Source organism: Lytechinus pictus, chromosome 3 (assembly GCF_037042905.1).
Source record: "Lytechinus pictus isolate F3 Inbred chromosome 3, Lp3.0, whole genome shotgun sequence".
NCBI lineage: Eukaryota > Metazoa > Echinodermata > Echinoidea > Temnopleuroida > Toxopneustidae > Lytechinus > Lytechinus pictus.
This window is the reverse complement of record NC_087247.1, coordinates 55,651,761-55,666,712: the sequence shown is the minus strand read 5'-3', so window position 1 is coordinate 55,666,712 and position 14,952 is coordinate 55,651,761. Positions and strand designations below refer to the sequence as shown.

General features: G+C 35.9%; 1 protein-coding gene across 1 annotated transcript; it reads left to right on the top strand.

Moving 5' to 3' along the window:
* Positions 1–6,480: 6,480 nt before the first annotated feature.
* On the top strand, positions 6,481–12,594 carry LOC129256959 (scavenger receptor cysteine-rich type 1 protein M130-like). Its single transcript, XM_054895188.2, has 3 exons — positions 6,481–6,781; positions 10,530–10,871; positions 11,724–12,594. Exons 1-3 carry the CDS (start codon positions 6,682–6,684, stop codon positions 11,816–11,818), a joined length of 537 nt encoding a protein of 178 aa, XP_054751163.2. The 5' UTR covers positions 6,481–6,681; the 3' UTR covers positions 11,819–12,594.
* Positions 12,595–14,952: the final 2,358 nt, after the last annotated feature.

Genomic DNA, 14,952 nt, shown 5'->3' with positions numbered 1-14,952 from the left:
ACTTACTCTAGAAGATAGTGAGACGCGGAAAGAGAGAGAGAGAGGAGGGTAGGGAGAGATGTGAATGGAAAAATTAGGGAAGAGAGGGGGGAGAAAAAGGGGGGAGGTGGGGTCTAAGACAGGCTATCACTGCTACGGATGAAATCTATGACCGGCAATAAATGAATCCAGGAGCTACAAGAGAATAGTTCGAATGAGAGGGGCTTCGATCGGGGCCCCCTTTGGCTAGCCCCCGTAAAATTTTCGGTGAATTGTCATTTGGTCTAAACTCACTTTTGATAATGTCCTTTTCGTCTTATAATTATTACATAGTCTGATTCCATTTTGTCTATAACCAGTCGGTCTAACAGCCTTTTGGTCTTTGTAGCACTTCGCCTATTCACATTTCGTCTAATGCCCACTTCGTTTACCGTCCATTTGATCTATCATCACTTGGTCGCTCTCAGTAACAAACTGGTAATATACTAAATATTCATTTGGGCATTACACGAAAGTGCAATTAGACCAAATGAGAAACAGACCAAGTACATATTAGACCAAATTATTGTTAGACCAAATGGGTTAAGCCCATGTGTTATTAGACAAACGATCGAGAATTAGTCCAACTGTTGTTAGACCAAGTGGATAAAACCCAAATTTTCCACGGGCTCTTTTCCTGTTCTCCGAATCCCCCAAGGTAAATTGCCAGTTGGTCTAAACCCTATTTGACTAAAGTTTAGCCTCATCCTCTACATGGTCCAATTCCATTTCGTCTACAACCAGTTTACCTTTTGGTCTAATTGTTATTTTGCCTATTTACCATTCCGTCTAATTTTCATTTGGTCTAATTTCTATTTGGTGTAATACCTGTAACAGACTGGAAATGTTTATTTGGGATTTAGACGAAAAGGCGATTAGACCATTTGACTATTCGATGATTCGGCAATTATACCGAGTGGTCATGGGACCAAGCAAAAATTCGACCAAGTCCTATACATTAGACCTAGTGGAAGTTAGACCAAACTGTAGAGCAAATGGGTTTAGCTCATATGGTATTAGACGATCAGAGAGTTTGACCAACTGTTACTGCTAGACCAAGTGGATATAGCCCCCCCCCCCCTCCAAAAATGAGGAAAATTGTAATGATAAAATAATAAAAAACACATATACTCACCTCACCTCACGCACACTCACACACACACCCCCACACACATGTCAACACATCTCCCACCTATAACACAACGCACACAACCTTACCACAAACAACGACACACACCAGTATGCACATACACTACACATCAGACTGGTGGTTGAATACAATATGTGTATTGGGCGACAATATGTGGTTCTAGGTTTATTTTTGCCGACACAAATTGGCACGATATGCTTAAATATTGAGACCGGCACGTTCGCGACAAGTAGAGCAGGGGTGACAATTTGTGGTGTCAGTTTTTGCACAAATTTTCGCGGGTTGACAATTGGTGCGGACAATTTGTGCAGGGGTGACAATAATTGGTGGTGCAACACACGCAACGATTGAAACGGTGCTCTTTATGATCGTTGATTAATCGTATTTATGATCGTATCAGAACGTATAAGATCATAATTATCAGTTCAGTCAAGGCAATCGTAATGATCGTAGAAAATTTTGAATGGTTGAAAGAAAAATATTTTCATTTCATTTTCTACAAAATATAAATCAAGTAAATACAGTTGGGTCAATACAAATTGATACCAAAAATAAGATTCTGCAGTCATTATTGAAATGATTACCTATATACAAATATACATTCTATATAACCCCAAAATGACATCGTAACGCATTATTCTTTATCATTCTACTCAATCCGAGGATTGTTATTTAAAAGATTTTTTTAATCTAGATATTGCCTTTTTAACGTTTCAAATCGTTTGAAAACGAAAACTCATTTTAAATCAATTTATTGTGACACCTCTGATATATATACAAGAAAAGAAGCCTTATCTGTCATCCATTGGTTTAAAGAGTATGTTTTATTCATCCAACAATACATGCATCCCAAAATTAAGAATGTGAATAAAAAATATTTACAGAAATATTAGAAGACAGATATTTCATTTTTGTTATAATAATTGCATTTTCATTGTTTTCTATTAAATTGAATTAAATTGCATGACTACACTCCTCCTTAGTCCGTCTGGAAAAATGATATTATACTAGCATAATAATATACCAGACTGATAAATTATTTGTTTTAATGCACGCAAAGAGTTATTCATGCACAGACCAGTCGTTATTCCCATAAGCTTTCATCCTGTGTATAACCTCGAACATTGCTTATCATCGAAATAGCTTTAGCTTATCTTGCATTATATATTCAATCTTTGAAAGTATCTCCTCCTGCATGGATAAGCTGGGAACAATGTATTATTTCTGTCCTTCCTGTCTCATTTTCTTTTTCAAGATCATTTACCGTATAAGCATTCACAATCCAAGCTCCAAAGCGATTTTAATTTGTAAAGATAATAAACCAAAGAGCTTGCATACCCCCATTTAAAATCCGATAAGGACCTTCACAGTCTACTGTCTCGAACTGATGCGACACAAACCGTGTCTAATTCGTTGTCTTAATCATTTGACACCAAGCCAGTTCTCAATATATTTTGGAAAATGCTGCCCAAACAAGATCCAACTATACTATGGTCATTGGAGTGAATATAATAATAATAAAAACAATAATGATAATAGTGACGAAAAAAATAAGAATGACGATGGTAATGATGATAGTAGTTATAATAACAGTAACGATAATAATAATCTGCACTTTATTGTACATAATCCACTATATATCGACTTTACAGGCGCATGCTAAAAAAAGATATAAGGAATTGTGGCAAATATAGTGTTTTTGTTGACCTTATAATTATTGAAGCATAGATAATAAATGTCATTATGATGTTTTGTTATTCTTGACAGGGTCAAATTTGAACACACCCGGAATGGATTTGGGATTGTTAAAAATATACTATGCTTTGAAATGACTTTTTTGCTATTATCTTGATTTGATATGAACTTACTTGGGACGATGTAAGTCATAAAGGCTACAAAAGAAATATATTTGTTGGAGATTGTTTATCAAGATTACTTAGTTTCAATCTTAATTCAGATAAATACGAGTTCCCAAAAGGAATCATTTCAAAATATATGATCACTAAGTCTAAATCACATACATGTATAATGTACAGATGGTGAAAAAAGCAAGCGTTTTGTTTTTCACTTACCATGACCGTAAAAGTTATATGAGTAAGCCTACAAACGGGGAACTTGAAATTGGTGTATGATTACTACAAATATGGAAAACAAAAAGGTAGGTCAAAAATGTAGTAAAAGGTGTCATCACTTACCTCATCATGCATTATGGTAAAAGCGAACAATTGAAGAAAAAAGGGAAATGCGGATAAAAAATCTTTATACGAATCATTACTGTTTTCAGTGGGTTTGAAACGTTTGCCAACGCAAAGTTAACTTATATGACTGTAAGACAATTATGCTAATTGTAATATTTGATTTTTTTTTGCAGCGAAACCTGTCTAATTAGTAAAAGGTTTGAATAAATTTGTAGTAACCATTTGCATTCTGATGTTTTATGTTATGTAATGTCACGTTATGTTTTTCATTTAATTTGTTAAATTTCAAGACTTTCTTCATCAGGATCTTTCATAATCCGATTTTAATTATTAACTAAGGCGACAAAGCTGATGGAACACAACACTTGATATGATTAATCATTAATAACTCGAAATAAAAAGATATTTGTATAAATTCCGTCACTTCAATGACCCTACGTGCATCCCCTAAACTGTATTTTGAGCAATGCCAAGCCCACTAAAGAGTTTTACAGGGGATGGGTACCCTAGAGAATGGTTGGTTTGAATAAGAGCAGAAAATCAGGAAAATGAGTGGTTAAGGTCTGATGAGAGTCCGTCAAAAAATAAAGGAGTCAATGATTTTTTTAAAAGGCTTTATTCATGTGGCGTCACAGACGAGCAGCTCCTAAATACGTCGTGCGGTAAAATTTTGAAAGTGATCTGTGTGGTGGATATTATCATCATACACATTATTTCATATCCCATTCTATAAAATGTTTAAAAATCGAATTTATATTAGATGTTACTAGTATATGGAGGGGCTGCTCGCTCTATGACGTCACAAATTAAAAATGTTTAATTCATTACTCTCTTATCTTTTAAGACTTCATTAAACCTTTGCCAGGATTTTTATATCATTTTTTCTGCTTTTATTAGAACCAACTTGTCGTAAAATTGGACATCCCCTTTAAATGATAATTTAATGGAAATACTTTTGAGATTTGGAAGGCAAATTCCTCACCAGCATCAAATTGGTTTGAATGAATCAATCTCATGTGCATAGTAAGAAAGTTAAAGAAATTCAATGTCATTCACTTTGTTCCAGATACCAGTGATGTCACAGACGCTATAAATGATGGTGCCTATGTTATCAAATATTTCAGTTATGCGCCAATGTATTATTTTATATGTATTGTTATTTGTATTTTAACGGAAATAAATAAATTCGATATTAAACACTTAAATGGAACATTGGGATTCCAAGGAGAGATTCTATTACCCGAATCTATAAATATTTGAAACTTTACATCATAACCTAGAAAAAGAATATTGAGTGTGTTACATCATTAGTTTTCTTTAATTTCATAATCTATATTGTGCATCATATACACATTTCTCTTGGGGAGAGGGGAGCACGTGAATAAATTGATAATATGGTGGTACTTAGCGGGAGGGGGCAGAATTAATGTTGCCCCCCCCCCCCCCACAAAAAAATAATAAAAACCTATTTTCATTTACTGAAGATTTTCATTAAATTCACTAAAATGTGCACGAAATCATTAAATTTCACTTAAGTTTCGTTTTTTTCAAATCCCCTCCCCACAGAAAAAAAAATCTGCGTACGTATTTCTTTACAAAGAATCACGTGGGGCGCTGGATCCACGTGCTGGTCCCTGCTGAAATCCAGGGGCAGAGCACGCATGTACGTGTTTCTATTACAGTATATATAGCGGGATTTTGCATAAATTTTGCAGAAATAATATTTTCATTCATCATGTTTCCCCGATCGGCCGCTAAAAGCTATTTTTTGTTGTTGGTTTATAGAGGGAGCAGTCCAACAAAAACAAAAAAAAACGATTTTTTTTTTTTTTTTTTTTTTTTTTTTTTTTTTTTTTTTTTTTTTTTTTTTTTTTTAGGTACATTTAATTAGCTTTATTGTTACAAACAAGATAGGGTATATATCTCACATTGCCTAAATAGATAATGAGAGCGCGAAGCGCGAGCTGAACTTTTTGGATATTTTAATGCATTTAGATCAAAGACATTAACATTCAAAGCAGTTTTTAGCAGTATCAGGTAGGCTTTTGCGAGCGCGAATCGCGCACTCAATTTTTAATATATTGATGGCCCATTCCGAGTAACAATACGAAATATAATTTCTTTACTAAAATTTCATGAAAAACAATGAAATGTAATGAAATTTGTATTTAAATGTTAGCTAAATGACATTATTCTCGCAAAATAAGCTGAATTACATGTATAGTGATATGCGCAGATGAATGATGGTATGCGTATACTGCTTTTCATTAGTCCACACAATACGATTTTTATAGTCCACCTCCTCCTCATCCTGACAAACAATTCGATACTGCCCCCCCCCCCCTGCATCCGCGCCTGCCCCACCAAACACACTTTTAAAAACGTTCAGACGACAGAGCTTGCGCAAATTAATGAATAAAAACATATTTTATGTCTTATATTTAACTCGAATCCTGAAGCTAATACCGCTGCGTCATTATGCGCTGTAAGACTTGCGACGTTATGCGTTAGTAGAAAAGGTACGACATTATGCGTTGACTGCGTTGGACGCTCTTGGCATAATGTCGCAATCTGCGTTGGTGTGACGTTGTGCCTTGCTGTTATCGGTAGTAACAGCACGTACCTCATCAAATTGGAAACGAATTTAGGCGGCGGTGTTGCTGGCTAGATCAACATCTACTGTACGTGCACCCGCTATTGATTAAAAAAACGTGAAGCACTCGCTTCCCGCTTAAATGCTTTCCGAAAAAATATCACCATGACTTTTTAAAAGAGTTTTTTTCTTTCTTTCTTTTAACATCATATTCCCTCGACCGTATTTTTTTCATTGCTGTAAGATGATGAAACACTACTCTAGATAAATAAAAAATATGCCAAACTCAAACTCTTGAATTTTGATATTTGCATGAATAGTGTGGACTATGGAACACCCTTCTTGTTAAAATATTCTTGCAATACTTACTAGTTTGCCTGAAGCTTACAGTGTTCATTCCTCAAACTCTCGATAATACCAGATTTCCGAGACCCCGCCCCAATCTGGTTTATTGCAAGTTATTGCCCTCAATGACTACTGGTTTGAATCGCTGTGCATCTAAGTGTATCTTTGGCTCCTATGATGAGGAGATTGAAAGGACATCCAAATCGGATAGAAAGGTGATCTTTAAGCCTTATAAAACAAATTTTAATGCACTTATCTTAGAATTATTGTAAAGATACCGCAGTATAAATGTACCTGTATCAGTCAACTTGTCTCAGTATTTTGGTAAACATCCAGCTTCCCTGTTAGCCATCTCTCTTCAGAAATCAATTCGCATCATGAAGATTATCGTCCTCTTGTGTTTAGCTCTTGTGGCATTTTTGGGATCCGTGAGAGGAGACCAGGAAGAAGTCCGCAAGATTAGGATGAACGGAAGAGGTAATTACAAAAAATAAAGTGCATTGTATATATCTTACGTTGTAATGATTTAAACATCGACCGACGATCATAACATGTCACAGGGGCGGCGGAGCGAAGTTGAAAGTGGGGGAGCACAGGGGAACAAGGGCACCTTTTCTTTTGAAAAGGGCAATATCTTAAACATGGCCGTATGCAGAATATTTTCGCTGGGGGGCAGCACGCGTAAACTTTTTGAGAAAAAAAATCGAAAGCGAGAGAGCATAGCGACCGAGCTTATCATTGAGGTGCTTTTGCAGTTTGGTAAGTGAAATTGATGGATCTTGTGCATACTGTTGGTTAATTTTGTGAGAATCTTCAGTAAAAAAAAAATGTGCGTTTTCGAAATTTCGGGGGGGGGGGTGGCAACTGCCCCGCTGCCCCCACACACTGATTAAACCCATGATCTTAAAACAAAGAAAAATGACTTATTTACCCCCACTCACATGACTCATGAAACTTAAGGCACGTAGGATTATTTTTACAAGTTTTTTTTTCATTCATTAGCACTTGCAGTAGGAAGCAGGACGAGAAACCGGGCACTCAGCGGGCACGAAAAGAGTGGGTTTTCAGAACAACTTATGAGAAGGCAAAGGGACACTCGTTAACACACAACTGGGCACATGATATGTTCGTGAGGGGCATTTTTCTTGGGTAAAAGGGGCACTGATTCGAGAAAAGGGCACTTACAAAAAGGCAAGAGAGCACTTGCTCAGACATAAAACGGATCCTTCTCAGGTGAAAGGGGAATAGAACAAGTTAGTTGGGGCACTTTTCTTATGTAAAAAGGGGCATCGATTCGAGAAAGGGCACTTACAAAAAGGCAAGGGAGCACTTGCTCAGACATAAAACGGATCCTTCTCAAGTGAAAGGGGGCACAGAACACGTTCGTGAGGGGGAAGTTTTGGTAAAATTTGACACTGATAGCACTTGCTAACACATAAAACGGGTCCTTCTTAGGTGAAAAGTGTGGTAATAACTGATAAAAGTCTGCAAGCGTATAGACTTTACTGTGTTTTTACACGTGACCACTTCTACTGAGAAGCGTGACTGTTTCCAAGATGATGGAGCAGTGCTGATGTTGTTGCAGCTAAACTAATAAATGTCTGTTGTAAATGCGTTATTAAGAACTGACTTCTGATCTGTGATTTGCCTCTAACATAAGTTCCAACCAAAAAGGGCACAGAACACATCCGTGAGGGGACATTTTTGGAAAGAGTTTGGCACTTATTCGAGAAAGGGCACTTAGTAACACCTAAAACGGGTCCTCTATCGATTAAAGGGGCACAGTACACGTTCGTGAGGGGGCATTGTTTTTGCGTAAAAAGGCACTTTTCAGTGCTTCAGAAAGTGGGGGGCGCTGTGCCCCCAGGATCGCCGCCCCTGACATGTCCTTTGTAATAACGTTGTAGCTTTTCTCATTAATGTGGTTTAGAGCCACATAATTTTTCATCACAATTTTGATGAACCTGGATGCGAAAACAATCATGTTCATAATTTACGATTTTAAATTCTTATGTTTATTTGAAATATGAATTCGAATATCGTACTTTGGGATCTTCCATGTAATAAGAGTAGATTATGTTCTTTATGATAAAATGACAATATCATAATTATTTTATATAACATATTTATATATCACCACATTTATTTTATAAAGGAACTCAGTCATTGATAATGATCTTAAAGCCCCAGTCACATACGGTTTCTCAAAGATCTCAAGGATCCTCAAGTATCCTGTGTGTAGAAAATATTCTTTTGCACATTTCTAAAATTGAGCACATGGAGTAAGTGTAAGGTGGAAAACAAAGAGCGTTATGACATGCTTAGGTTTCGCCCATATTCATGAAATAGTGTTATGCATATTATTGGCGGTACAATCGATGAAACTACTTTATATTTGACAGCCGATTGTTAACTGAATTTGTTTTATATCCTTCCTCAGTGCAGATAGAAAACAAAGAGCACAATCAGCTGTCTCATTGTTATAGTATCTTTACTATATCCAATAATTTTCTATAAGATACATTGCAAAATATTATGGACGGGCACGTAGTTGATTTCATTTACAGTACAATCAAAATAAATTGTATGGAAGCTTAAAAAAGCCACCCAGATGTTCAGATAATCATCTCGTCCATGTCTACAATCCTTGAAAAAGAAGATGAGATGACAAGATCTTGGATCTCGTCATGTCTACATCCCATGGGAGAGATGATCAGATATCATGATCTCGTAACTCGTCATGTCTACATCTTTTAGAAGAGATGATCAGATGACAATATCATGGATCCAAGATCTTGTCATCTGATTATCTCTCCCACAGGATTTATAGTCATGACGAGATCCAAAATATTTTCATCTGATCATCTCTCCCACAAGATGTAGACATGGCGAGATCCAAAATCTTGTCATCTGATCATCTCTCCCACAAGATGTAGACATGACGAGATCCAAAATATTTTCATCTGATCATCTCTCCCACAAGATGTAGACATGGCGAGATCCAAAATCTTGTCATCTGATCATCTCTCCCACAAGATGTAGACATGACGAGATCCAAAATCTTGTCATCTGATCATCTCTCCCACAAGATGTAGACATGACGAGATCCAAAATCTTGTCATCTGATCATCTCTCCCACAAGATGTAGACATGACGAGATCCAAAATCTTGTCATCTGATCATCTCTCCCACAAGATGTAGACATGACGAGATCCAAGATCTTGTCATCTGATCATCTCTCCCACAATTTGTAGACATGACGAGCTCCTAGACATCGTCATGTGGTCATTCTTTCTAAAGGAGGTAGATATATCAAGATTACCATCTGAACATCTAGGTGGCACTTTTAAGCTTCCATAAAATTGTGTTTTATGAAATAACTCATTTGATCGTTTTTATTATAATCATGAAAAAAAAAGTTGTGAATTAGCAAAATTTTAGACATTTTTCTCTTTAAAAATATCCAATTACGTATGGCATATAATATTCAGAAAAAAATATATTTCACCCTTCTCTCTTTCCCTTTCTTTTTCTTCTTGGTTGTAATTTTTTTGTTGGGGAGGGAGAGGGGGCAAGTGCCCGCCCGATGTCCCCCCCTCATCTGTACACCACTGTAGCAATTAGTTTGAAACTGGCTTTCCTTCGCAAGCTGCTAGCTACTAATATAATATTTATCATGTACGGCAGAACCCGGTCGACGTGTGCACCGCCGAGACTATTGAAAATAAATATGCCTAAATGAAAATGCACAAAATTTGTGTTTGTTTCCTTTTTTTCATTCGTTTTTTGTCCGTCGAAGTGTTCCAAAGATGACACACATGCACCCTCACACACCCTCACTAACACCCTCACCTCATATATGCGGCCTCCATATATACCCTCACACAAATTTACATAGACACACAAATAAACAACTGGTACAAAAGACTACTCAGCACTGCCTTTCGTGAAAAGCTCCCCCAATTGTCTCAAAAAGGTGCGTTATTTGACTCCCCTCCCTCAACCCACCCTTTCGAGAAAAGCTCCCCCGGTTTTCTCGAAAGGATGCGGCCACCCCCGCTCCGCGAGCGCAGACGATCGTAACAAGCCGAATGGCGTCAACCAAGATTCTCTGCATCAGTTCATAAAAATCCCCGCTTTATTTTCTTCTTCGTCGTCGTTGTCTTCTTCTCCTTCTTCTTCTTCTTCTTTTTCTCCTCCTCCTCCTCCTCCTTCTACATGACAGTTCGTCTTAACAACCAAGGATTCACAAACACGAATGCAGGAATAATAGAGGTCTACTTCAAAGGAGAATGGGGCATGGTCTGTGCAGACAGTAACTTGGACATGAAAATGGCCAACGTAGTATGCCGTCAGATGGGATTCGATTTGGCAGTAGAACTTGCTCAGCCAGATGAGTATTTTGATGACAGCGTTGATCCCGATGAGAAGATCTGGCACAATGTGCTAAAGTGCAACGGCGATGAAGGAACCATCAGAGATTGTCAGGTTTTGGGCAGTCTCGGGACACCTGGACAGACTGAATCTAGCTGCCCTCGATCAAGCTACGCTGCGGTCGTTTGTGGAGGTAATAAGGTCTTCTTATATCATTATTTTTTCCATGAAGGCGCATCATAGTTAAAGGTCAGATGCGACTTGATTTTGATCTTAAAATTGTAGCCATATAATAGATGTAATAATTCACGGAACCATGGCCAGAATCAACACCAATTACTCTGCATGATGTCGTGGAAACGCCACCTGTCCGTATGCACAAAAGGATTATTCGATTGAGTTGGCAATCTTCTCTAAAGGACAAGTCCACGCCAACATAAAATTGAATAAAAATTAAAAAAAAAGTCCAACAAGCATAACACTTAAATTTTCGTCTAATCGGATGTAAAAAAACATATTTCTTAAATTCATTTTGTTAACTTGTAGAGTCATTATGATGAAAAAAAAAGAATATCGGTCGTGAAAGTATCAATATCTCATAACAATCTCATTATTTCTGGATAGATGGCGCTATATCAATGCCTATTGTTATTATTACTATTATTGTCATTATTATCATTATTATCATTATCATTATTATCATTATTATTCTTCTTATTATTATCATTATTATTATTATTAATTGTTGTTGTAGTAGTAGAAGTAGTAGTAGTAGTAGTAGTAGTAGTAGTAGTAGTAGTAGTAGTAGTAGTAGTAGCAGTAGCAGTATTAGTATAGTAGTAGTATCACCCTCAAAATAATAGATTTATTTAGAATCATTTTAAACGATTCATAAAGCTATTTCAATAGGATTCTGACATGTCTGAGTTCAATTCATAATTCGGAAAATTTGGAATTAACTGCACAATATGCGGAACAATCTTCACTCTCATCCCGTGTTAACTTCATACGATAACATTGTATAATGTTTTCATTTTGTTAACAGATAATGTGCCAGATGCGGATATCATTACGAAAGAAGATATCAAAAGTCGAGCGGAAAAATTTCTTCTTGAACTTCTCCAAGAAACAAAGAAATAGAAATGTTCGCTTGGACACTAAATATATCGACCTGACGGATTTGACTAAAACCCAATTAACATGAATCATTTTAGTTGTTAAGGGAGATAGAAACGTATAGTAGAGCCAATATATTTTTTTTAATAATCGATTCCGATTTGAAACTCGAACATTTCAAGTGTCTTCATGCCATAAAGAAATAATGTTTTACTCTTTTCAACAACAGTCGACTGTATCCAATATCCACTTTTCTTACGCAATATTCAATGTTAAATTCCTAACCTTGAACATTATCGTTACTTTGCACTGCCATTACATAATTTATATTTCACATTGTATTATGTGTTAACTCTATATCGTGATGAAGTTTTAACATTTTATACAAACAAAGAGAAAGTTTAGCATCACTTCTACTCGGTCATAATAGTGAAAACTTTGAAGCACGAAATATGGATACAGCTAATCATATGACCTTCAGCTCATCCATCAGTAGCTTGTGTCATTTTAGTATATAATTATCCAATTTCAAATAAGATATAGGCCTATGTGTGTAAAAAGCATTGGTCGAAATGAAATTCCTGGTAGAATTTGATCAATAAATCGGTTGATTTTGATTATTTTTCTCAGTCGGACACATATTAACCAAGAGAATTGTCATTCTGACAAATATTTTTTTACTACTACCACCTTTCAGTTAAATGTCTTTCATGAATTTGTTCGATGGCTATATTGTAATGGATTTGTTAGGATATAAAGAAATAAGTTACAGTAAATATCAATATGAATTATGATCAAAATCGTCTTTCAAGGAGTGTGTAATTATAGCCGGGAGAAATGCAGCGAGTGAGCAGAAGGAACATATTGGAGAATAACTACAAATTAAAGCAAAACCAAAACAAAGGTAAAAAAATATGTATATGGTAATAAGACGGAAGAGTAGAATAACAAAGATCATACTCAATAAAATATTAGTAAAAAGAACTATAAGCAAAAGTCGAAGCAAACCTTGTGATGTTTAGTTAAGTCCTGTAACCATGGTAACCGTGTATGTTCGTATAGCGAGTCAAGAGGGCGTACGAAGAAAAGAACGATGAACAAGGTAAAAAAGCTTTTGGGTTTCCTTTAACCCAGTAAGTTTTAATTTAAGAACGAACACACGTACGACTTTACTCAACATCACAAGGTTTCTTTCGACTTTTGTCATATACAGCCCTGTTTGAAATGTGTTTGCTTAGTTCATTTTTGTTATTATTTTTATTTCTGTTGAGTCTAATTATCTTATGTTTTGGCTTTGCTTTCATTTGTTGCTATTCTCCATTATGTCCCTTCTGTTCTGTTGCTTATTCTATAATTTCTTTGTTTTATATATAGCAAATGAACACTGATGAAGGCCAGGTTCCGAAAGCTTTACAAGTCACTCTGCATCATTTGTGACCATTCATTACACTTCATACATTATATCATACGAAAATAGTCAAATCGACTGGTAATCAAATCCATACCTCTCTCGCTATATATATATATATATGCTACCGGCGGTTTCACGCCCGAACTTGAGGCGATCTTCAGGCAGACTGACATTGTAAATATATAATTATATATATATATATACGATATAGTGCGCCCCCCCAAAAAAAAACCGAAACGGAGAACTATCGTTAATTTATCACAACTTAATTACTCACATGACCTATCATTGTAAAGTTTAGAATATACGATTCTTCATTCACGCACAAGTGAGTAAAAATCGAAAGAAGGATACCAAAAAGTCATGGAATTTCAAAAGGAAAATAACATGTCTATACAACACGTCAATAATTATGTCCTTTTTAATTTCATACCAAATTCACAGAAAATGGTTCTGTTCATAAAAATTGATGCCTGAATCCCTGTAATATTTCAAGTTTAAGTTCAAGTTTATTTTTCCATTTCCATTATCAACATTATAAGCAATACAAATCAAACAAACATTATAAACATAAACAAATACAAATGAAATATGATAGCAATGATGACAAATCAATTACGAGTTCCAAAACATTTGTAAAATAGTTTTAATAAAATCTTATATGGAAATGAGGAGATCCACTAAAAAGCATTGCTTGTAGAGCGTGGATCCCCTAAGATAAAGAGATAATATATTAAACATTTGAAAATGGGACTCATTCGAAAGTGTAAATACAATAAGATAAAATAAAATATTGGGAATAATAACAAGATGGTGAGTAACAGCGAAAGATAATAAAAAGATGACAGAGATACGGGACGATACTAAAACGCAAAAGAAAACAAAGACATGACGAAAAATAGAGGGGAGAGAGAAGGAATAAAGTACTGAAAGGGGAGCGAGAGAGGAAGATCCTGAGAGGGCAAAGATGAGCGGGGAGAGGGGGAGAGAGAGGGAGACACACACATACAGATACATATAAAGAGAAAGGGTCAGAAAGAGAGAGAGAGGGTAGAGTGGGGACAAGAACGAGAGTGCAATCGTGGATCAAAGAGAGTGTGACTTAATAGCGTGCTAAGAATATACAAAGTAATTAATTACTTTGGTAAGACAGTAGCAGAAATATTTTTAGTTTTTTTAAGGGAGTGGATGGAGGGGGCCTGTTGAACGTCTTTGTGGAGGGAATCCCAAAATTTGGGGCCGGTGAAAATAAAAGTATTTTGAGCAAAACGAGTTCTTAGGATAGGTAGATGAAAGTTACCGGCTTGTCTGGTAGGATAGCTATGAAAATTGTTATTTTGAGAAAACAATATCATGAACTGCAAAAGAAACCATACTGTTATTATACATGTACATAAACTGTCCAAGCTGAAACTATAAGTCTTGAATCTTTAAAATTTTAATAAAATGAGGACTACCTGCAGGCTATATACCTATCAGAGCCACACAACACTCCGTGTTGTTGACGGTAAACCGCGCACTATGGCTATGATAGGAATCCGTGAAAACACTTTTGCGTAAGGAAGTTATGGAAACAAGCATTATTTCAAAGAAACAGAACGTTGTTATTTCTTGACCATTTTCTGTGATTGGGGTATCAGATTAAGAGAAATCTTCGAATTATTTTTACACCCTCATGCGTGAATAAAATTCCATATGAGTTATACCAGGTGAAGAAGAGATTCTAAGCTTTACAATGATAGGTCAT